The 24,318-nt window shown below is 46.3% G+C and overlaps 2 protein-coding genes across 2 annotated transcripts; one reads left to right on the plus strand and one right to left on the minus strand.

The window, feature by feature from the left end:
- Positions 1–667: 667 nt before the first annotated feature.
- On the minus strand, positions 668–10,926 carry rnaset2l (ribonuclease T2, like). The gene is made up of 9 exons (XM_086262550.1): positions 10,239–10,926; positions 9,582–9,783; positions 9,203–9,270; positions 9,031–9,088; positions 8,665–8,732; positions 6,785–6,898; positions 6,595–6,643; positions 5,621–5,695; positions 668–949 (listed from the first exon to the last, which is right to left on the minus strand). The coding sequence occupies exons 2-9, from the start codon at positions 9,771–9,773 to the stop codon at positions 761–763; spliced, it is 813 nt and encodes a 270-aa protein (XP_086118676.1). The 5' UTR covers positions 9,774–9,783; positions 10,239–10,926; the 3' UTR covers positions 668–760.
- Positions 10,927–12,085: 1,159 nt separating this feature from the next.
- cox7a1 (cytochrome c oxidase subunit 7A1) lies at positions 12,086–17,942 on the plus strand. Its single transcript, XM_086262552.1, has 4 exons — positions 12,086–12,233; positions 17,130–17,216; positions 17,299–17,383; positions 17,756–17,942. Exons 1-4 carry the CDS (start codon positions 12,219–12,221, stop codon positions 17,812–17,814), a joined length of 246 nt encoding a protein of 81 aa, XP_086118678.1. The 5' UTR covers positions 12,086–12,218; the 3' UTR covers positions 17,815–17,942.
- Positions 17,943–24,318: the final 6,376 nt, after the last annotated feature.

Here is a 24,318-nt window from a genome sequence, read left to right on the forward strand (position 1 = left end):
CAGGCTGGGTTGTCATAGCACCGGATAATCAATGCAGTCAGCTGATCAGATTCTGACAGGACAGTTATTTTAGCGGCTCTGACCTTGGGCCTCCGCCATTGTGCAGCTACCAAACGCTGCAGTTCCTGCAACATCCAGCAGAGGCAGCAGTGAGTCCCCACAGACACACTGTTTGGTCTCTGGATGATTTCCTCTTTAACAAGAACACTTTTATAACTCTGCTGTTTAAATCATATTAAGGCTTAAAGTTTGCCTTATTAGGGGCGTGGCCTCTTTGACTGACAGGTGGCTGTAGCTGCTACGTGTTGCTAGGCTTCACCTGAGCTGGTCTGTTTGTGCTGTTGGAGCTTTTTTATTTTTTTATTTTTTCTGATGACATCATGTGACCAATAACGTGGTTGCTGAGGTTACTGTAGTAACAGACCGTCCATGAAGGCGGAGCTTATTAGCAGGTACCTGTGTGACAGCGATATCCAGGTTTTAAGACGAGTGGTCACTTTCTACGTGTTCCACCTCCCCGAGCGTGAAAACCTTTTGATCTTTTTAAGCACAAATAGAGGAGAATCCCAGCAGACATGTTTCTGCTGTTTTCTGGATGACATGATTGACAGGAAGTGACCAGCACTAAAGAAATGACAAGAGAATCTGTAAAAATCACTTTATTGATGGTTTTTATTTTTCACATTTAAGCTCTTCAGACACTTGCAGTATCTGGGGTAAACCTGCTGCTACTCAGGCTCCACCTGTGATGGCGGTGGCGTTAGCCGCAGGGCCGCTGTGGCCGCTCGTGGTTTATGGGGAAATAGTAGAAGGGCACCTGGTCAGGACAGGGGTGCCCTGGGGAGGGTACCGGCCGTGAGTCGGCGTCTTCAGCATCGGTGCAAAGATCGCAGCCTACGGTGAGGTTCCGATTCAGGCGGATCTTCAGCTGAAACCACAGCTCTCTGTCCTAGAGGAGAGACGGCACACTGAGCTACTGACAGCTGCTCCTCACCTCAGCACTCAAAGTTACACTCGTCTCTGTGGATCGAGGCAGCGGCTCGCATTGCAAAAAGACAACATGAAATTACACATTTTGGGACGTGAAGTCATGAAGTTCACACACAGAAGCATCGCGCTTGAAAAAAACATGTGACCGACGTCGACGCAGCTGGTCCTGAGTTTTCTAAAAGAAACTACGATGGGCCACGTTAAGAACATATTCATCATTTTGAGAACAAATTAAAAATTTGGAGATTAATGTGGAAATGTGCAGATTACATTTGTCATACTGCAAAATCAGTTTCAGGTACAATGATTTCTTTCAGCTCAAACACAGAGATGAAAGAAGAAGTGGAAGAGTTGGACACGTTTGTACGGACAGATGCCAGGTTATTGGTGGTTATTGGTGGTTATCGGTGGTTACAGCCTCGTGCAAATCAAATCACTTTTATTGTCACATCACATGTGCAGGTACATTGGTACAGCACATGAGTGAAATTCTTGTGTGCGAGCTTCACAAGCAACAGAGTTGTGCAAAATACAATAATGTAAACAAGCAAAATACAAGAATGGCTACATCTGAAACTAATAATATATGTACAATATATAATAGTATATGCTGTAATGGAGACTGATGATCGGTGTGTTTCAACAAGGCATTTTGTCAAACATGGCAGTTTGTCCTGAAACAACAACAGTAATCTCCACATTTCAGCTCCTGACTGCAGCACAGGACGAGCAGCAGATGGAAAAATGCTGAAGCGAGCATTTGAGAAGCATGAAAGCAGTTTGCAATTAGCAAAGGTGCAGTGCAGGAGCTAACAGTGAGCCAAAGAGTGGACATGAGTGTAAACAACGTGTGTCATCAGGGTAAAGGGGTTTCTCGCCCAGCTCGTTAATAAGAACGGACTGAAACAGGCCCCAAAGTTGGATGAAGGTTTTGTTTTAATCAGAGTCCGCAGTAAACTGTTTTATGCACAGCAGACACTCGGCCCAGCGTTAGCGCTGGACGTTTGCTGATTGGACTGTAAATGTAATAAAAGTTACATCAGCTTCTGGCTGGTTTACCGACCAAAATCTGTAAAATGACCATTTTCCACGATTATCTGAAAGACTGTTAGTGTTTCAGTGACTGTGAAAGCATTAACACTGAGGCTTTAAAATGCAAATCAAATGGGTGACATCACATGCTTTATGCCCTCATCTTTCAGATTTTGGTCTAAGTGGCTCTGATTTCCCCAAAGTTCTTCAGAAACTCCTGCAGTCTCACATAGAGAAAACCAGATGCGGTGAAATCTTACATCAAACACAGCAGCGACTCTAAACTCGAAATTCCAGCAAAGACAGTCGTGCAGTCAAGAACGCAATAAATTATTTGTCTGTTCTGCATCTGTAAACACTCCTGCTTGAACATGTGATTGGGTCTAACGTGTTTAGATTAGATTAGATTAGATTAGATAGAACTTTATTAATCCCTCGGGTGGGTTCCTCTGGGAAATTCGATTTCCAAAAAAGCACAGCACCGACAGAAGTTACAGAGTTACAGAATATTATATATATATATATATATATATATATAAATACAGAGACAATATAAATAAAATATACGAAGGGGATAAATAGAATAAATAGGAATAAAAATAAAAATACAAGTGAATTGCACATTTCAAGTATTGAGTCTATTGCACTGTTGACTATTTACAAAAAGTATTGCACAAGGTATTGTACAGTGAGGTGCAGAGGCACTACAGCTTAGTTGTTCCCCCCTCCTTTGTCCTCCTGTCTCCCCTCCCTCTCCCCTCCAGGGAGGAGTTAAACAGTCTGATGGCGTGTGGGACAAAGGAGTTTTTAAGTCTGTTAGTTCTTGTCTTGGGGAGAAGCAACCTGTCACTGAACAGACTCTTCTGGTTGTTTATGGCCGTGTGCAGAGGATGCCCAGCATTGTTCATAATGTCCATCAGTTTCTTTAATGTCCTTTTCTCTGCCACTGTCACCAGAGTGTCCAGCTTCATGCCGACCACAGAGCTAGCCTTCCTGATCAGTTTCTCCAGCCTGCATGAGTCCTTTATGAGGTGACTGTATGAAATATGAAAGGCTTTCAAAATAACTGGCACCATCTCAGCTGTGATCCTGGCTGCACACTGTGTATAAAACACAAGCTCTCCTTGGTGGAGGGCAGGCTGCAAATGATATTTGTTGGAAGGAAAGATCTGAACTGAGCAGCATGATCCAGATCTGACCAGTTTCACTCAAACTTTAATGGATGGAGGCCTTGTGGTGTCAGCCAGAGCGCAAACTAAGAGAACTCCGCGGTCAGCGGCTGGAGGAACTCTGAGGACGCGACCAACCTCACGAGCCGTCTGATTGGTGGTAGCTGTGTTTGTGAGAGTTGTGATTGTTGGTAACCATCTAACACCGGGGAGAGCTTACAGAGTGAATTCTTCTCCCACGCTCAGATCGACCACAGAGCCTCTTTGTGTTTGGAGCTTTTTGATGTCATCATGTGACCACAGAAGAAAACAGTGCTAGCTAAAGTGAAGTGAAGTTCAGCAGCAGAACGACATGTTCAGGAGAAATGATGGGAACCTCTCAGGAGCCAGAGATGGAGCCACAATGTGCTCAGCATAGCTTAGCATAAAAGCACAGCTGCCCAACCGGCCTGTCTGCATCAAACGTTTTCTCTAATCAGGTGAAAATAAATCCACCTGCACAGGGGGAGGAGCTTTCTATAATTCACCTGTTTAAATTGTATTAAGGCTTAAAGTTTGCATTATTAAGGCAGCTGTAGCTGCTAGCTGCAGCTAACTGGAGTCCCTGAACTGGACCTCTGGGCCGTGTTTGGAGCTCATGTATGAGGCAGATGATCAATAGAGGGTCAGCCACCACTAGGGCTTTCCTGGGACTCTGCACCGTTTGGTTTTAGAACTGAAGAACCTTGAAGAAGTCCAGACGTGTTTCTTTCCAAGTTCCTTAGACGACGATGACCTGGATGACTGTCACAGACACGTCTGCTGTGATCCATGTCAGGAGTTTGCAGCCGCAGCAGCAATAAAGGCTGATAAACAGAATCACTGTGTTTGCTTTGTTTCCTCGAGGTCTTTATGATCATAGCTCACAAGTGTTTGTGGTACTGCTTTGGTTTTACTGCTGTTCATTAATTTTATAATCCAGTCTTTGCTCGTAAATCACCACAAATCTGTTGTTCAAGCTCTGCTTTAAATCTGCGGTCTGTCGGAGTCATTGGTGATTTTAATTCCACACAGACTGAATTGATCAAAGCTCTGATCAGTGTTAGTGCTGTCAGGGTGCTAGGATTAGTGATGTGCGAATCATGAACGAATCGTTCAATACTCGAGAATCACTTTACTGACTCATGAATCATGATTCACAAGCCCAACTGACTCACTGACTCATCCCTGTTGCTGTTAGCAGCAATGTATCTTGCTTATAATTAAAATTTTGGAGAAAAACACAACATCCAGTATCGTAACAAAAAAATTTCTGCTCTGAACTGGAAGACAAAATCCTGAGTAGAAGCTCACATCAAGAAAATAGCTCCTCGGTTCACAGTAGCATCGCTCTGCTAACATGCTAACAGCACATTTGAGCTACTCACCCCCTCCCTCCTGTGCTGAATCATGGAGCGAACGAATCACTCACTCACCCCCGCCCCCTGGCTCACAGCTCAGTGGACATTTAGATGAGAAAATATATATTTAACACATTTAAGGAAAATACTAATAAAATAAAAATATATTAAAATAAAATAAAAATAAATAAATGTTTATTAAGCAATTTTGATAGAAAATTGCTTAATTTTAGAAATGTTTTTGCTCTTTTTTGCTCTATAAAATAGAATCATTCATCTTAGCAGTAGGATTTACATGAAAAGAGAAACAAATTAAGTTTGAGTGAAAATGTACATTTTTTGCACTCTCTGGTCGACTGACTCAGTGAATCAAATGACTCAAAAAACCCGATTCACTTTGGTGAGTGACTCATTAAAACTCGATTCAGTAAAAAGAATCAAATTTACCATCACTAGTTAGGATGCGAGACCTGGGATGAGCTGATATCCTCGTGTTGGTGTTGTTCCCAGACCATCATGAAAATGTTGTTCCAGGTTCAACATTGCAAGTGACCAATCACATTGTTGTGACGTTATTCTTCTGCGCGCCAAGCCATTCGTGCATTTATGAAATTCCAATGTTGCAAGGACAATATCAATTCTGCTTACTGTTTATTAAAGGGTTACGGTTAGGGTTAGGGTTAGGGTCAGGGTCCGTTGATCGGCGGACAGAGGCGGTTTCATGCAGCTTAAGTACAGTTTTTTGTTTTACGCCGGTTTTTCCCGAAGTCGCAAAAGTATGACGTCACAACATTCTGATTGGTCACTTGCAATGTTGATCCTGGAACAACATTTAGTATGATGATCTGGGAACAACACCAACACGAGGATATCAGATCAACCGCGAGACCTGGACTGTTAGTTTGTGCTGCAGAAACTGGAAAATATCGGACCAGGAGTGTTTGAATGTTTCAGTCAACAGCAAAGAAGAAGAAACGTGCTAACATGAGAAGCTGAAGCGGAGACAGTGCAGCACATTTACTCTGAAGGAAGAAACCGGCGCCATCGGACCTGCTCATCCGTGATGCACTGGATCTCCAGTTTGTCCCCCACGTGTGGAGCCAGGACGCTTTGCACCTCCTCCACCTAAAAACACACACACACACACACACACACACACACACACACACACACACACACACACACACACACACACACACACACACGTATTTATATCCTTGTGGGGACATCTCATTGATATAATCAGGGGTGCACATAAGTGGTTCGCAGGTGCGCATTCGCTGTCAAAATAAAAGACCCAACACGATGAAGTTGCAATGTGCGTTTGCGTACATAAGATTTTCTGGAGGAGGACAGACATTTGTTTAGAACAAATGGTGAAGAAGCTCCTTTTAGCAATTACTCTGGTGTTCCTCCACCTCCAAAGAAATGTCAGGAGGAGCCCGAACTGCAAAAGAAGCACGTATTCTCGGAAAAGTGGTTGCAGGAGGTGAGCTGGCTTAAAACGATCACCATGATGAGCCTCCACGTGATAATTTTAGACTTCTAGTTTAAATAACACATGGATAATATTTCAAAGCCGACCTGCTAATTTCCAGTTCTGTGGTTTTATTGATGGCTTTGCATGATTCTGTGTTCAGAATAATCCTACTTTAGCTCATACTGGGCTTCACTTCATATGAAACGAGATATGTCGGCTCCTCCCCCTTAAAGTCAGCTGTTATTCTGATTGGCTGCTCCTCGTAAGCAGCATATTTGGACAGCAGGTGGGTGACACAGTCTGCAGCCTGAGCTTTAACTGATGAGCTCATTATCAGAAACTTTGGTTTAATCTGAACCTCTAACCGTGGAACAGGAGCTGTAAGACCCGAGAACAGCTTTAAGGTGTTTCTGACAAATGATCAGCAGAGTTAATAAAAGGTTCCGGTTTTTTAACCTTTTAGAAAAAGTCGGAAGTTGAGTTTGGCTCATGAGAGGCTTGAAAAACCCTTCCCCAGGTCAGAGTTGGATTTGTCGACTGTTACCTTGTAGGGTCGCTCACAGGACGGAGTGATGCCGGCGTCCTCCAGCAGGCTGCAGACACAAATAAAACATCACTGTTCGTTTCAGAGCTCACCTGAGCAGCTGTGTGGCGTAACTGGCGTTTCCACGGCGCACAGATGGGAACGTGAGGATCGACCTCGGGGTCTCAGTTTGAAGAAGAGCTGAACTCACCTGTGGATGTCGAACCGTGCTCGCAGTTTGACGCAGACCTGGAAGTATCTGAGCGGAGAGTTCATTCCTTCCACGCACGCCGCGCTCGCTCCGTGTTTCCTCCACTCGTCCCTCCTGACGCACAGAAACACGCTTTAGGAAGAGAATCACAACCCGAGTGAGTTTACAGGGTCACGTTCTGCTTCCCCTCATTTCCTAAACCCTTTTACTCACCTCCCTGTACCTTCATTTCCTCAAGATGTCATTTGCTTCCTTTCCTTCTTTATCCTTCCTTTCTTTTCCTCTCTCTTGTCCCCTTATTTCCTCATTTCCTCCTCTAACCTTTGTACACCATAATTTTTCTTCCTTTTCTATAACCCTAATTCCTTCCTTTATTTCTTTGGTTCTCCCCTAATTTCCTTCCTCACACTTACTCTTTACTTCCTTCACTCTCACTCTCTCTCTAGGAACATTTTTCCTGCCTTTAACAAACCTTTCCTTGCCACCCCCCTTGTTTCCTTCCTTAACCTCCTAGGACCTGGCGTCCACATATGTGGACATCACATTTTGGGTTGTCTAGACCAAAATACTAAATTTTGCATGGGCCTGATGTCCACTTACGGGGACGTTATACTGCCGCTGTTCTATCGAAATTTAAAGCGAAGTGGATCTCATTTTCCCAGAAACAAAGTCATGTTTGTTTTTACATTCTTTCTTCTTCTTTTGTCCCTCGCTGGTGCTCGGCGGGGAGGTTGTCCACAAAGCCACTACGTCGCTGTGGGTGCCTTCCAGGCCTTGTGGTCTCTTGCTTTCACCTTTGCTTGCTCGAGGGTTAGACGTCGTTGTTTAAGGTCATCTTCAATTTGCTTGATGACGTCTTCTTGGGCGCATCACGCTTGACTCTCCAGACGGCGGAGAGTCTGCTGCATCAAAAGGCGATATGACAGGCGACGGTTGCTCATGCGGCACATGTGGCCAAACCATTGCAGACGTCGCTTCCTAATCAGCTCTTCCACTGACGGCTGCTGGTGACGTTGACTACGTATCACGCTGTTGCTGAGACGATCACGGACGCTCGGAGAATCTGACTCAAACAGCGCATCTGGAAGAGGTCGTGTTTGAGGATGACCCAGGTCTCCGACCCATAGAGAAGAATGGGCAACACCAGTGTACGGTACAGGCGGATTTTGGTGGTGAGGGTGACGTTTGTCTTCTTCCAGACGCACCATCGGAGGGAGGCGAAAGCCGCCGCCGTTTAACCAATTCTTGAATCTATTTCCGCTCTTGATGCCACTTTCTTTTCTTGGACCAGAGAGCCGAGGTATTTGAATTCCCGCACTTGTTCGATTTGCACACCTTTGAGATGCACGGTGGCTGGCGACCCGGCAGTAGTAAGGACTTTGGTGTTGAGACCATGTGGTTGAGCAAATTGGGTGATGTCGTGTAGAATATGTGTAGCCTCTGCATCATTTTCCGCAAAGATGGCGCTGTCATCTGCTAACAGCAAGTCGGTTGCAGATTGGTCATCAGCATACTGGACTCCACAGCGGCCGTTGCAGGTCCTGCCCATGATTGGATCGATCACAATATTGAAAACATTTCACAAAGAGAAATTAAAAATGCATGCCATGAAAGAGTTCAGGTCTTTTTGTTTGTGACCTCCTCTTTTCCTTGAACTGCCTGCTTTCATTTCTCATCTTATTTCCTCACATGAATGATTGTTTCCTTTCCTTCCTGAAGTCTTGAGACTAACAACTAAAAGCTCAAACTGACAATGGATGTGTTTGCAGAGGTCATAGATTGAGTTAAAAGTAGGCTCGTATTTCTGATAGACTGTCATATAATGAGATGTTAGAGGCGTCGCCCCCTGCTGGACATTGTGTGTCGATGAAGGTGAGTACCAGAAGTGGAAGTTGGACTTGAATCTCACAAATGACGGCCAGAGTTCAGTCAGCTCCGCCTTCAGCTCCTGAAAAACAAGAACGTCAGTGTTTGATGATCACTGCAACAGGAGCCTCCTGATGCATTTGCATTTATAGAGGCAGAGTCTATCCGGTCTCTAAGTGATGAATCCTGCCTCTGGGTTTTTCACATGTTTTAATGCTTTGTATCTTGTTCCGTTTAATCTGAACCAGGCCCTAAAAACAGTCAGTGATCACTGTCGGCCTCTGTGCATGTTTTCCCATTTAAGTTATTTCCACGTTTGTTTGGAAAGAAATGAGGGCTTCCTGAAGACCTTTGCACAGTGCTGCATAACCAGGACTCACCTGGACGTCAGAGGGGAACATCGGCCAGCAGTCGCAGCGGTTCTTAGCGTGGAGGGGCCTGCAGGCACAAACGCAAACAGCCAATGAAATCAACAGGACAACCCAGGATCAATAACACTGATCAGTCTGAACACTGGGAGTAATCTCAGCTGCTGCAGCAGGGTGGGGTTACCAAAGGCCGTGGATGGTCCAGTTGTTGACGGTTGGAGGAATCCTGCAGAGACTCACGTTGTTCAGAGACTGAGGGACAGACAGCATGTTAGACACCACAGAAGAAGAACTCGCCACCTTCCTGCCTTCTTTTTCCCTACCCTCTCCATTCCTACTCTCTTATGGCTCGTTTCCTTTTCAGCCTCATTTCTTTTACTTTGCCTCTTCCTGGTTTCCCTTCTTAAAGGACACAAACACGTCATTGTTTAAAGGATATTTTCAGTGTGTGTATTTATGTCTTTAGCTCTTCTTAAATTTGACCGCTGCAGATGTTTCAGAAGTCGCAGCTTTTACTGTGAAGGGGAACACCACCATTTCCTGATGCACAGCCCAATGCTCACCTGACAAAACGTGCCCGGCCATTGCAGCGTGAACATGAGGCACTTCCAGGTGCAGAAATTGTGGTTGTCCAGGTCACCGTGGCCATATTTGTAGTCCTCCCAGAGTCCTTCCTGTGTCACAATGATGCCAGGCAACAGGAACAGAATAGCAGGACTCAGGCTGACCAGCAGGGGCAGCAGTGAGCGGTGCATCTCCTCCAGACTGCAACACAAAACAGAGATGAAGTAGAAATGTATTTTCCAATTACTCTCCTGAGACCAACTACGCCCTACACCGCTGCTTCCACTGGAATCAGGTGGTGCTGATCATCATCCGTGTGAGCGGCAAAAGCAGAGGATTTGGCAGCTTAAGGAGGCGAGACTGTTGCTCCATCAGTCTGGGAACCGTTTCTGCAGCGAGAGATTATTCACAAGCAGGAAACTCACCTCGAAGTCAAAGCATCAAAACCACAAGCTCCTTCTCAGACTGTGAGTTAGCAGGTGAAAGGTTAAAGTTCACAGCAGTGTGATTAGTGAGGCTGTTTGGGAGGTTTGCAGCACGGCTTAAGTTTGCAAAGCTGCTGAAGAAAACACAAGACTTCAGGATCAGACCAGACCGGAGGCGATCGCTCTCCCTCCTGCAGCACTTTACCAAACATCACGGCGCTGTCTCCTTACCTGTGTGTGGTGATGGAGGCTCTGAGGTGGAGCTGGGCGGCTGCAGCTGCTGCACTGAGCAGCTCTGACAGTTTCACTCAGATATTTCTCAAAAAGCAAGAAGTGAAACTCAGCTCAGTGTTTCTGAGATTAAACAAGCTCTGAGTGCTCAGGGGAAGCACAGGCTGTGCTTCACTTCCCTCCACCTGACAGAGGTGGAGCAGTTTAAACCCTGGGTGGCTGTACAGCCTCCGAGGACTTCTGCTTTCACTCAGCAGGTCTTCATGTTCCTGCTGCCTCTCACTGTAACCCTCGACTCGCCTCATGTTTCTGTTTAGCTGTGGAGGCCAGGTCACCCTCCATCATGCAACACAGATGTTTCTATTCTCTTCTAATGTACTCGAGTACATTCATGACAATCAGAATTTAGATTAAGGATCATTTGTATTCTCATGCACTCATATTATATTTAGCTGTGCATTAAAATAGGTGCTAGCAACGTGGTGCTGCTTCTTACTTCCTTACTCTGAGTACATTTCACACTCGGTACTTTTTCACCTCTACTTGAGTAAAGAAGTTGAATGAGTACTTCAGGTTATACTGGAGTATTTTTAACACAAGTATCTGTAATTAAGTAGAAGTACAGATCCCTCTGCCATGAGATCCCATGAGTGATGGAAGCAGGTCAGCCGAGCCGGCTGCAGGACTCGGCACGGCGGCCTGAGAGGAAGGCTCCCTTCTGTGTGCTCGGCCTCATCAGACTCTTCTTACTGAGTGCCTTTTAGCCCAGAGTCGTTCCCTCTGTTTGTCCTGGTAATTCAATTTAGTTTTATTTACACGGCGCCAAATTACAACAGTCACCTCAAAGTGCTTTATATTGGAAGATAGACCCTACAATAATACATACAGAGAAACCCAGCAGCCAGATGATCACCTGGGAAGGAAAAACTCCCTTTTAACAGGAAGAAACCTCCGGCAGAACCAGGCTCAGGGAGGGGCGGGGCCATCAGCTGTGATTGGTTGGGGTGAGAGAAGGAAGACAGGATAAAGACATGCTGTGGAAGAGAGACAGAGATAATAATAAGTAATGATTAAATGCAGAGAGGTCTGTTAACACATAGTGAGTGAAGAAGAAACACCCAGTGCATCATGGGAATCCCCGGCAGCCTACGTCTATTGCAGCATAACTAAGGGAGGATTCAGGGTCACCTGGTCCAGCCCTAACTATATGCTTTAGCAAAAAGGAAAGTTTGAAGCCTAATCTTGAAAGTAGAGATAGTGTCTGTCTCCTGAATCCAAACTGGAAGCTGGTTCCACAGAAGAGGGGCCTGAAAACTGAAGGCTCTGCCTCCCATTCTACTTTTAAATACTCTAGGAACAACAAGTAGGCCTGCAGAGCGAGAGCGAAGCGCTCTAATAGGGTGATATGGTACTACAAGGTCATTAAGATAAGATGGGGCCTGATTATTTAAGACCTTGTATGTGAGTTCACGTCTGAACGTTTTTGTCTTAAGGGACACGTTAATAGATTCCTCTTGACATCTGGACCATAAGAGCATGACTTTCAGATGCTGTAGATAGTTTATTTTGTAGGTCTGACACTTCCTCTTTTCTCCTCCACTTCCTTTTTTGTGTTTCAACTAAAACAATGTTCTTTGTTACTGACAGAAAAAAGAGCGTAAAGGAAGCTGTGACGCACAGACACACTGCTTCATCCCTTGAAGCCTTTAATGTTTGAATGATTCATGAGAGAAAAACAGAGTTCCACAAAGTGGGAGAAATGTTGCTCAAGAGCACTTAAGCATTACGCCAAAGCCCGACTGCTTGGGTGGCTCAAGACTTTTGCACAATGCAAAGCTGCAGTGTCGTGTTTACTTCCTGCCGAGCGCAGACAGTTTGGCCTCTGCAGCAGATCGTAGTTTGGCAGCGTGTCAGAAACACTGAGACTCTGTGTGTGTGCGCATGTCCTTGTGAGGTTGAAGAGAGGCAGCACAGCTCGACATGAATCACCTCGTGGTAACTACAGCTCTTCTTTTTCTTCTTTTTCTCACACTTCTGTGTGTGTGCGTGTGTGCGTGTGTGTGCGTGTGTGTGAAGCTTCGGCATATCTAATGTGAGTTAGACGAGCTGAAGGGCAGACAGCGCGCAGGGCGCCGCGATCAGGCCTGACCTTTGGATCAGCAGCTCAGGTTTACTCCGTCTGCATTATCAGTTTTTAACGATAGAGGATCTGTTGACGGGCTGCAGCTGTTTCCACCTCGTTTCTCTCGCACACACCTGTTGCTCACCTGTTAGTCACACAGTGCAGCAGCACGTCCACAATGACGCACACACAGCAGAGAGAGAGAGAGGCTGTTTGCTTCAAACGTTCCTAATATTCTGTCCACCGCACTAACACAGGGGCTAGAGCTGTTGCATTGTTTGGTGTTATAGCACCTGTGTGTGTGTGTGTGTGTGTGTGTGTGTGTGTGTGTGTGTGTGTGTGTGTGTGTACACAACATGTGACATGATTTTAAAGGCTCGTGAGAAGTGCTGGTGAGAGCTCTGAGGATCAGATCGAAGGTCACCAGTTTACGCAGCAGTGACCTCTGTGAGCCAAACACCTGCACGACGCTCTTAATGTGGCCGCGTGACCGTCAGCAGACAGCTGGCACAAAGCAGGGGTGTCCAACATAAGGCCCGGGACCTGCAGTTGGCCCAGCACAGATCGAGTTTAGGAAAATGTGAAGGGGGGCTTTGTTCCTGATAAAGACCTGAACCGCCAACCATACGTCACCAGAGGGATGTTATGGAAACCAGTTCTTTACATACAGTGGGTCCACAGTGGGTCACATTCACAGGACAGTCAGCAGCGTTTCTATCAGAAGAGACCTGCTGTTGAGCTTCGATATCTCATGATGGCCTTAGAAGGGGCGGGGCTAAAACAGCTTGTTTCAGACTGAGCAGCTGCTGAGATCCAAAGTGAGACAAAGAAGGATTATTTTGAACTCTGAATCATGCAAAGCTGCTGTAGCAGAGTCCAAGCAGTCAAGGAGACGCTGGACGGGTCACTCCAAGCCACGAGGACCAATCACAGCCACAGATATTCTGACACAGTTTCTTTCTGAACATCCTGCTGGAGCTGATCCGCTGGCACGTCCACTTCCTGTCAAAATCCTTTTCTTCCAAAAACTGCAATGAATCACAGGGAGGGAGTGAAAAGGATAAAATAACTTCTTCAAGAAAGGAGTCGAGTCCTTGGAGCACTGTTTACACAGAAAGAAAGAAACTGTCACTATTCCAGTAATATTATTATTATTAAAATTAATGAAGGCGCTGCTTCCAGATAAAACCATTTTATCTATGATGCACATCGATGACCTGAAAGAAAACCGCACAAACGTCCTTCAGATTTTCTCACAGCGAAGCCGATACTGCGTGCTGATTGGTCGGTTAGGGACACTCTCCCTCATGGATGACAGATGCTAAATGTCACAGCAGCTGGTTTCAGTGAGCTGGACTCAGTGCAGGATAAACATCCTCAGCCTGAAACACTCTCCCGCTGCACTGATCAGAGTCTCAGGTTAGCCAAACAAAGTCGGCTCTCGGTGAAATCACTGCAGTCTTCGTGAAATCTTTTCCCGTGTTCGTCCCCCGACATCCAGCAGGGCGCCGCTGACCTGCTCAGGGTTTCACTGTCATTCATCTTCCTCTTCACGTGGAGCTTCATCCGTCTAATTTATCGAAAAAAGAAATAAGCGGGAAAACTGTAAAGCAGAGATTTCACTTTCCACATATGCGAGTACGCTCGGGTCCCAGCGACGCCAACATCACCGTCAGATGCCGAGCGAGCGGCTTCGTCCATCTACGTCACGCAGGTGTAGAAGTAGGAACAACCGCTCAGACATCCAGCTGAGCACGTTTGTGTTGGAGGATGAGACTCAGCAGAGGTCAGCTTCTGTAGGACGCAGCTCGTTAACACAAACTAATTCGAGCTTAAAATGGTAAATGGCCTGTATTTGTGTAGCGCTTTACACAAGGTTTCGCCCAAGGACACAACGACCAAGGCTGTCCGAGCCGGGGCTCGAACCGGCAACCTTCCAAGTACAAGGTGAACTCCCACCTCTTGGGCCACGATCGCCCTTAAAGATCCAAGTTTCCTCAGTTTAACCCTGCGGACGTGTTCAGGAGAGCGGCCATGTTCCTGAAGCCGTCGTGTCTTCACCTTTACCTGTGAGGCGTAAAACTACCTCACTCTCAAGTTACATTAACCACTCCTGTATGAGCTGTATCTGACCTTTAACCTCTGAACCTCTGGATGTTCTTGCATGTTGTGTTAGGACTGCACACACATTTTTTTCTCTCATCAAACACACACGCACGCACACACACGCACACAAACACACACACACAGACAGACACACAAACAGACACACACAAACACACGCACAGAAACACACACACACACACACACACACAGACAGACACACAAACAGACACACACAAACACACGCACAGAAACACACACACACACACACACAGACAGACACACAAACAGACACACACACACACACATACCCACGCACACACACACACAGACAGACACACAAACAGACACACGCACACACACACACACACACACACACACACACAGACACACAAACAGACACAGACACACACACACGCACACAAACACGCACACACATACACACACACACACACACACGCACACACACACACACATACACACACATACACACACACACACACACACACACACACACACACATACACACACACACACACACACACTGCCTCTGACTCTGGATAGGTCTAAGCATCAGTTCCAGGCTCTGTGATTGGCTCTCAGCGCTGTCAGTCACGCCCCTCAGCTACCCGAGGTGACCTTAGTGGGCGATTAAAAAGTCATGCAGCGTTCTTAAAGAGACACCGCTGCTGCTGCACAGTCAGACGAAATGACAGACAGGAAGTTGTTTTCAAAATAAAATCCCCCCCACCCTCTCACACACCAAGAAACACAAAAAGACAACTTCTTCTTCTTCTTCTTTAAAGTTGTTAAAGCTGAAAGACGCGTTCAAGCGACACGAGGACGAGAGGCCGCGTGTTTTAGCCACGTCAGACCATTAACCTGACCCCAGACAAACTGGGTCTGGCTGCTGCTGATGGACGAGCGACCGTGAGGGCCGCGTCTGTCTCTGCGTGAGGAACAAGGAAGCGATCGCTTTCAAATGTCAGATTTAAGATATAAAAACAAACGAGGCGTGAACGACCTGCCAACACCTGCAGTCAGACGCAGAAACGAGCCTCATTCAGCTCATCCTGTGCTGCTGGTTTCAGACATTGTCCTGTTTATAACCCGCAGTCAGCTGAGACTGAAGACGTCACCTGATGATGATGAAACATTTCTGAAATGTCCAGATGAACAGAATCAACCTTCTGGGATTTACTGGCCTGGATGATCGAGCGTTTTTAATTCCAGACAAACAAAAGCTGTAAGGAGACATTTTAGTGAGAAACTTTAATGTTCAGTTATTACAAAACAAACATATAAACAAGAAAACACTCAGTTATTTCCTAAAATGTAGTGTTTGTTTTGTTTTTGAATTTCAAATATTGTATAAGAAGACTATTTTCCCTCTCTCTCTCTTAACTAACTGAAGCCTTTCATTGAACTGCCAAATGAACACACGGGTCCTCTCTGTGCACACATGCAGACACGTGTGTCACTAACACAGCATGTTTAGTTTTGCCTTCATATTAAATCCTTTAAAGAACTTATTTTAACATTGCCCTCCTTGGTGGGAGGAGATAGCTCAGCAGGTAGAGCCTTTGCCCCCATGATCAGAGGCTTGGGGGTTCAAATCTACCGAACGGCTACCCTAAAGTACCCGTGAGCAAGGCACCGTCCGCCTGTCGCTTCGCTGAGTGCATGCGTTAAATGCAGAGAGTAATTTCCCTACAGGGGAGTAATAAAGTATACAAAACCTAATCCTCCCTAACACAAAATAAACTGCATTATGTTTCTTCACGTCATATAAGTGGCCAGCTTGTCTCAGATGCAGCTGGTGCTCACGGCCTGGGAAACAGAGCGATTCTGAAATGAGCCCAAAAGCTGAGGACGTGACTTTTACACGGGATGAGGTCTGTCTGGACTTTTGCTTGATTAGGATTTTAATGAAATTGAGTGAAGCAATGAGCGTGGAGCTGCTTGTCTTGGAGTCCCTCTGTGTGAGGACAGGGGGTCACATGTGTGCTGGATTTATTTCAGGCCAAATATTCTGGATTTAAAAACCCTGGAGACACCCCGACTTTCACAGTGAATAAAATAACTGTTTGTGTGGGAATATTTTCAGCACAGTTTCAGTCCTCACAGAAAAATCCAGGATAATCAATGATTTTTAAGAACGTATTAAGAAAACAGGGTTTGGCTTTGCCATGTAAAGCTTTGCTTTCATTTTCTCTGTTCTTGCACAGCAGCTTTGTGCTAAGTGGCTTCCAGGTGGCTCCTTCCTGGACCACAGGAAGCACAGACAGGTGCTTCACGGCTCTGTCAGGTCAGCCAGAGGCCTCAGGGTTAGGGTTAGGCCCTGAGCCCCGCCTCCAGGTTCAGGACTCAGGTGTTATTAAAAATTTAAAGCAGGTGATACAAAACCTCCATGGATAACGCCCCCCTTGGTAACAACTTTTTATAGCGTTTTATAACCACCTTGACTTCATTAAGGATTAAATTAGGGGCGTGGCCTCTTTGACTGACAGGTGGACGGTGACACAGGTGGCTGACGCTGCCAGCTGTCCGCTGGGCTTCACAGTTAAATGAACTGGACCAATGAGACGGCTGCTGTACATGCACAGTACAGCAGCCTGACAGGCGGGCGATCTTTCCTTCACTCTGCTGCTTTTCTGTGTTTCCAGAAACTTCCACGTCTGGCCAGCCGAGCCTTCAGCAGCTCAGCCAGACAGCTGAAGAACAAGGTCCCCGAATCCCAGAAAATCTTCCAGGTAAGAACGATCGTCACCCGTCCAGCCGGCCTCAGGTGTTTCATACGTGTAACCCGAGCACGTGTGTTTCCTGCACTTACAGGAGGACAACGGGCTGCCGGTCCACATCAAAGGAGGAACCGGCGATGTTCTGCTCTACCGGGCAACCATGACGCTAACCATCGCAGGTGAGGAACGCTGCAGCAGGTGCATTTCTGTGGTGCAGGAGGACAAAGCTCGCATTAGTGACAGAAACAAAGCATGTGTGGAAACAGCTCAGACCTTTACGGATGTTTCGTCTGTGAGTGTTAGCAGGGTGCAACATGAGCATCAGACAGCATTCAGGGTCACATCACAGCACACGATCACCAACAAGGATACTAAAAGATAGTAAGACGGTTGTAGCTGATATGAGAGCAGGTGGGTCAAATGCTCTGGCTGAGGAAGGTGAAGAGTGTGAAGGTAATAAAGTTTAAAGAGGAGGTGCAGATGAAGAAGGGCTGAAAGATGCGAGCGTGCCACGGTGAGAAGTAAAGTGTTGGTTTGTGTTCTGTCCGCAGGAACCTGTTACTCTCTGTACTGGCTCCTCATCGCCTCATTCCCTCAGAAGAAGGAGTAGAGGAGGAAGAGGAGGATAAGAGCCTCTGGCTCGGTCTAACACTAATATATGTTGTGTGTAACTCTGCTTGATTTGTCTCCACATATCTGTCCTTCATCAAAGATCAAATAAAGAAAATATCCAGAGTTCTTCATTTGTGTGTCTGTGCAGAGAAAGTAGGGACTTGTTTTCACAGCTAGTCCTTTCTGTCATTAGCTGATGATGGCGATGGACAGCGAGTCAGTGAAGGGAAAGTCTCCATGCTAAACGGCTTCATAGTTCAGACGTCATTTTATCGCTGTGGGAGGAGATTCTGCAGATGCTTCCACATTAACCAGTTTGATCTCCTACCACAAGATCTGTCTGCGCTTCTTGGACTGTAGTTACTGACCCGTTAATCGTGAGCCAGCACGGCACAGCGTCATGCGTTCAGCGTGAGGACTGCTCTGACTGCTCAGACTCAGCGACACCGCTCCACCTGACGGAGGACGGACACTCTCTGAGGAACTTCACGTTCTGAGGGTCTGCGAGGCGTGGAGAGGCCGTCCACGTCCACGGTGAAGGACTATCACAGAGGTGGAGGCCTACGACATCAGCTTTCAACCACCTGTAGATGAGATTCCTTCCCAGAAACTTCAACCCTCAGTTCTCCTCAATCCATGCGAGCCTTAATGGCTCACACGATCAGCAGGCTGACCATCGTTCATGCTGAACAGCACCTCAGAATTCTCCCTTATGAAATAAATCTGAACTTCTGAAACCTTTAATTAACTTTAGCTGCTTTGGTCGCTGTGTGATGGTGTCAGCGTTATCCGACCAAACGGTTACCGAAGCCTCTGATGTCTCGCTAAAAGAGTCACCGCCATCATCGGTGACGGAAACTTCCTTTACGTTAGCGACAGACGTGTTAAAAGTTAGCTGATTGTTTCCAGGTGTACTCTGTGTTTGATCAGGCGTGATCACAGTTCACTGACGTGTCTGTTTTTAACGCTGGGAGATCACAGACGTCCAATCCTGATTCTCTCAGTCGTTTGTACTGCAGATGGTCAAACACTCAAAGTCTTCACTGTTTTTGGTTAAGGCCACCATCATGTGTTGTCGGTAGTACCGTGCTAATTCAAAGGTAATGAGGTCGTTACCCAATCCTGATGATTACAGCGCCGGGCCTGGACTGTGCATCGGGTTTATTGTCCTTCAAACCAAGAGGCTGGTCCACAGTCTGGCAGTGAGGCCTCTGGTACCTTTCCAGAAGGCAGCAGGGTGAAGAATGATAATAATGGATTGCATTTATGTAGAGCTTTACAATGCCACTGTTCATTCACTCTCACATCCACACACTGGTGGAGCAGCTACAGTTGTAGCCACAGCTGCCCTGGGGCAGACTGACAGAAGCGAGGCTGCCATATCGCACCATCGGCCCCTCTGGCCAACACCAGTAGGCGGTAGGTAAAGTGTCTTGCCCAAGGACACAACGACCAGGACGGAGAGCCCGGGGATCGAACTGGTGACCTTCCGGTTACAGATGCACTACGGTCGCCTGTAGCTCAGGGGGTTGAAGAGAGTGTGTGAGGGGTGTGTGGGGTCCCCCACGATGCTGGTGGCTTTGCCGATGCAGCAGGTGTGACAGGTGTCTGATGGAGGGAAGAGAGGCTCCAATGATCCTCTCAGCTGCTCTCACTAACAGTTGTAGAGCATTGTGATCCGATACGGTGCCGTTACCATCCAGACAGTGATGCAGCTGCTCAGGATGCTCTCGATAGTCTCTCTGTAGATGGTGGTGAGAATGGATGGAGGGAGATGGGCTTTCCTCAGCTTCCATAGGAAGTAGAAACGCTGCTGGGTCTTCTTAGTTATGGAGCTGGTGTTGAGGGACCAGGTGGACACCAAGGAATCTGGAGCTCTTGACGACCTCCACAGAGGATCCATGATGTTCAGTGGGCAGTGAACTCTCTTGCTGATGAGATCCACCACAGTCGCGTCATCGGCGATGTGGAATACACCAGGCACAAATACACGCACACGCAGGTATGTACTGCCAATTTCCACATTTATTGGTTTGTTTTGACAGCTGACTCAGTCGCACAGCCTGACAGCTCACGAGCCCAGCTGATCTCCCCTCGCTGCTCCTCCCCGTCTCCCTATAAACACAGCGGAGGGAGACCATCATCAGTACATAAACACCATCAGCTGTTCTTACCGGCCTCGCAGCGCCGCCCTGTTGAGCCTTCTGCTCCACTCCTCCCCGGCAGCTGCGCCCGGGGCCACGCCCCCGCCACAGGCGAATTTGATGATGTGGTTCAAACTGTGCATCGCTGCACAGTCGTGGGTCAGCAGAGTGAACAGCAGTGGGCGCACAGCCCTGAGGGGCTCCAGGGCTCAGTTTGGTGGTGTTGGAGGTGCTGCTACCGAGCCAGACTGTCTGAGGCCTCTCCGTCAGAAAGTCCAGGATCCAGCTGCAGAGGGAGGTGTTCAGGCCCAGCAGGCTCAGGTTTCCAATCAGGAGGAAATCAGCTGTGTGGGATCAAGGACACATCTAAAACCTGCAGGACTGGAGCCCTGTCATTACAGATTATAGATTATAGATCATGGGTTAGAGATTATAGGCACAAGAAAGAAATTGGAGAAAAAGGAGAAAAGACAACCTGGTGCGCTCAACTCCAAACGATTAAACAGCTGAAATAATGAGACGCAGACACGTCTGTTGATCATTGTCTTGTTTCTTTATGTTGTTATGGGTTCTTAAGAATGACACCATTACTTGAAGAGAAGGTATTTTATCGAACTGTGGTTCACATGTAAACAAAGCTTCGCCATCACAGTCTACTCAGAGGTAACTCCCTCTGCTCTCTAGCTCCCCCTGCAGTCTAGGAGTATTAACAACATAAAACATGATACTAGGCAAATAAGGATTTGCTGTTATCATTACATCTTCCTTTTTTTTCAACAATAAAATAACATACCTACTTTCACAAACATAAACAGTCTCTATTTGTTTTTTACTTGTTAAACCAGGCTTTATCAAAGTAACGTTAACAACACAACTAGTTTTCAACAATTATGGTCCATTCAACACTAGTAACCAAACATAGTGAAACTTGCATAGATACTATGACATCATCTTCCAAACAACATGTCAACACATTACATCTGTTCAATCAGTCTCATAGGTGGCTTTACTTGTCTTACAGATCTTCTCAGTGTTTGTTCTTGTGTATGCATAGGTGTTTCAGGTGATAGTGTCTCATGTGTGTGTTGGAGTTGTTCAGCAGCCTCCAACCTCTGCTCCACTACTACTGGTCCCTTAAGAAGATCTCGGCGATTTCTTCTCAGCATAGCTCCATCTTCTCTCTGAATGATGTATGATCGTGGTTGATCTTTCCTTAGAACAGTTGCTTTCTGTGCCCATGTGTTGGTTTTGTCTTTGAATCTCACTTGATCCCCAGCATGCAGTTCAGGTAGGTTTTTTGTTCCTCTGTCATAATAGAACTTCTGCTTTGCTTTTTGTTGCTCCTTAAACTTCTTCACGCTGTTTCCCTCTTTTGTTTTAAGCAGATTATCCTGAATGGGCAGGTTTGATCTCAGGCGTCGTCCCATAAGAAGCTGTGCTGGTGACATACCACACTCAAGTGGTGTTGTGCGGTATACTAGCAGGCTTTGGTAGAAGTCAGCACCACTGTCTCTCGCCTTACTCATCAGCCTCTTCACTGTTTGGACGGACTTTTCCACTAGTCCATTAGATTGTGGGTAGTGCGGGCTTGATGTTGTGTGAACAAAGTCCCATTCCTTGGCAAACTGTCCAAACCTAATATTGGAGAATTGTGGTCCATTGTCTGTGAACACTTCACTTGGCACACCGTGTCGTGCAAATACAGCTTTCATAGAGGTGATTACAGCCTCTGCTGTTGTTGTTTGCAGTCTACATACTTCCGGATACAAAGAGTAGTAGTCTGTGACTGCAATATAGTCCTTTCCTCCAGACACAAAGAGGTCAGCCCCCACTTTCTGATATGGTCGGTCTGGCACTGGGTGCGGCTTTAGTGGCTCGGCAGGATTGCTTGCTTGATATGTCAGACATGTTGAACAGTTTGACACTTCATTTGTCACATCCTGATTAATCCGTGGCCAGTACATCACCTCACGTGCTCTCCTTTTACATTTTTCCATGCCTAGATGCCCTGCGTGTATCTTTTTGAGCATCTCTCCTCGCAGGCTCTTTGGGATGACAATTTTACTTCCCTTGAACACCACATCATCCACTACAGACAGTTCTGCTCTGCAGTTCCAGTACTCATGAATAACAGGTGAGCAGTTTTGCTTACAGCTGGGCCATCCATCTATGATGGTTTTGCGCAGTGCTTGTAACGTTCCATCTTTGCTTGTCTCCGTTCTGATGAGCTCCATCTTCCCTTCTGCGACAGGAAGTGCACTTGCGACCATGCTCACATATGCTCTTGCATCATCCATCTTGGTGTTCGCTGGCTCATTCGGATCAACAGCTCGGGATAATGTGTCAGCTGTGTACATCAGCTTGCCAGGTGTGTACATCACGTTAAGCGTGTAACGTTGCAGCCGGATCATCATTTTTTGGATTCTCAGTGGACAGTCATTTAGTGGTTTTTGGAACAATGCTATCAGTGGCTTGTGGTCAGTTTGAACACTGATGGCCTGCCCAGACACAAACTGGTGAAATCTCTCACAGGCGTACGTTATGCTGAGCAGTTCTTTTTCAATCTGTGCATATCTTGTCTCTGCGTCTGTCATGGATCGTGATGCATATGCAACAGGCTGCCACTCATCATACTTCTGCAGAAGAACAGCTCCAAGCCCACTCTGTGATGCATCTGATGAGATCTTAATAGGTCTCATTGGATCATAAAACTTCAGAACTGGTTCCTTTGTAAGCAGATCTTTCAAGTCACGCCATGCTTTCTCATATTCATGATTCCACTCCCATTCGATTCTCTTTTCAGTTAGCTGTCTCAGTGGCGCCATTTTTTCTGAGAGATTGGGTATGAATTTTCCCATGTAGTTTATCATGCCATTAAATCTCTGCACATCTTTCTTGCATTGCGGCCTCGGCATGTTTTCAATTGCAGACACCTTTTGAGGATCTGGTCTGATGCCTTCACTGCTCAGGATATCTCCAACGAATGTCAGTTCCTTCGCCCCAAGCTGACATTTCTCTTTGTTCAGCTTCAGATTGGCTTTTCTGGTTGCTTCAAGAACATTTCTCAGTCTCATGTCATGTTCAGCTTTTGTGCTACCCCACACAATGATGTCATCCATTGACGTGTCGACTCCTTCCAGGTGTTCATAGATCATGTGTATTGTCTTGTGATACACCTCAGGTGCTGAAGCAATGCCAAACGGCAGTCGCCGGAATCTGTACCTGCCAAATGGGCTGTTGAACGTGCACAGTTTTGAACTTGCTTCGTCCAGCTTCAGTTGCCAAAATCCTGATGAAGCGTCTAGCTTGCTAAAGTACTTCGCTTTTGCAAACTGTGACATTATCTCTTCTCTTGTAGGTAGTTTGAAATGTTCTCTCTTTATTGCTCTATTCAGATCTCTAGGATCCATGCAAACTCTGAGCTTTCCAGTCTTTTTCTCCACAATAACAAGAGAACTCACCCACTCCGTTGGCTCATCGATCTTTTCAATCACTTCCAGGTTTTCCATCCTGTCCAACTCGGCTTTCAGTGGCTTTTGTAGAGCAAATGGTACTTTGCGGCATGGATGAATGACTGGTGTTACACTTTCATCGACTCTGATTGTGTGTTCTCCAGCAAGGCAACCAAGTCCCTGAAATAGGTCACCATATTCCTTCATCAACTCATTATAGTCCATGTCATCATCAGTTTCCACAACGAGCACTCTTTTCACTAGGTTCAGACTCTCACAGGCATGTAACCCTAGTATAGGCTGCACAGTCTTCGGCACCACAATGAATGTTAGCGTGTGCTCCTTGTCTTTGTGTGTCACTTTAACCATGCATTTTCCTTTCACAGGTATTTCTGCACCTGAGTATCCACTCACTTTCACCTTCGTTGCATGCATTTTAGGTCTAGGTCTGATTTTCTTGAACTCTGCTTCTGATATGACATTCACTTGAGCTCCAGTATCCAGCTTGACTTTCACGAGTGTGTCATTCACTTTGAGTGTCATTATCCAGTCCTTTTCACCTGTCTTATTGTCTGTCACTGCAGCTACATAGAGTTCCTCTGTGTCTTCTTCATCCACAGTATGGACTGCACTTTGTTTCAGGGTTTGAGCTTTGCAGCACCTAGCATAATGGTTATTTTTGTTACATGTATTGCATCTTTTCCCATATGCTGGACATTTTTTAGGAGGATGTTGCATTCCGCAGCGACCACAAGTCTTTTCTCTTCTGTCCCTGTTTGCTGGTGATTTCAATTGCAGTTTCATTTCAGCGGCAGCACTCTCCTTTTTGACTCTGTGTGTGTTCTTATTCACAGCATCCACTCTGCAGCTGTCACTAAGCAGTTCTTTAGCTTGTGCCCTCACCGT

The sequence above is a fragment of the Aulonocara sp. 'chitande type north' Nkhata Bay genome, linkage group LG14, assembly GCF_057382095.1.
Source record: "Aulonocara sp. 'chitande type north' Nkhata Bay isolate Kocher_YH1m ecotype deep benthic linkage group LG14, A_spYH_male_GT1.1, whole genome shotgun sequence".
NCBI lineage: Eukaryota > Metazoa > Chordata > Actinopteri > Cichliformes > Cichlidae > Aulonocara > Aulonocara sp. 'chitande type north' Nkhata Bay.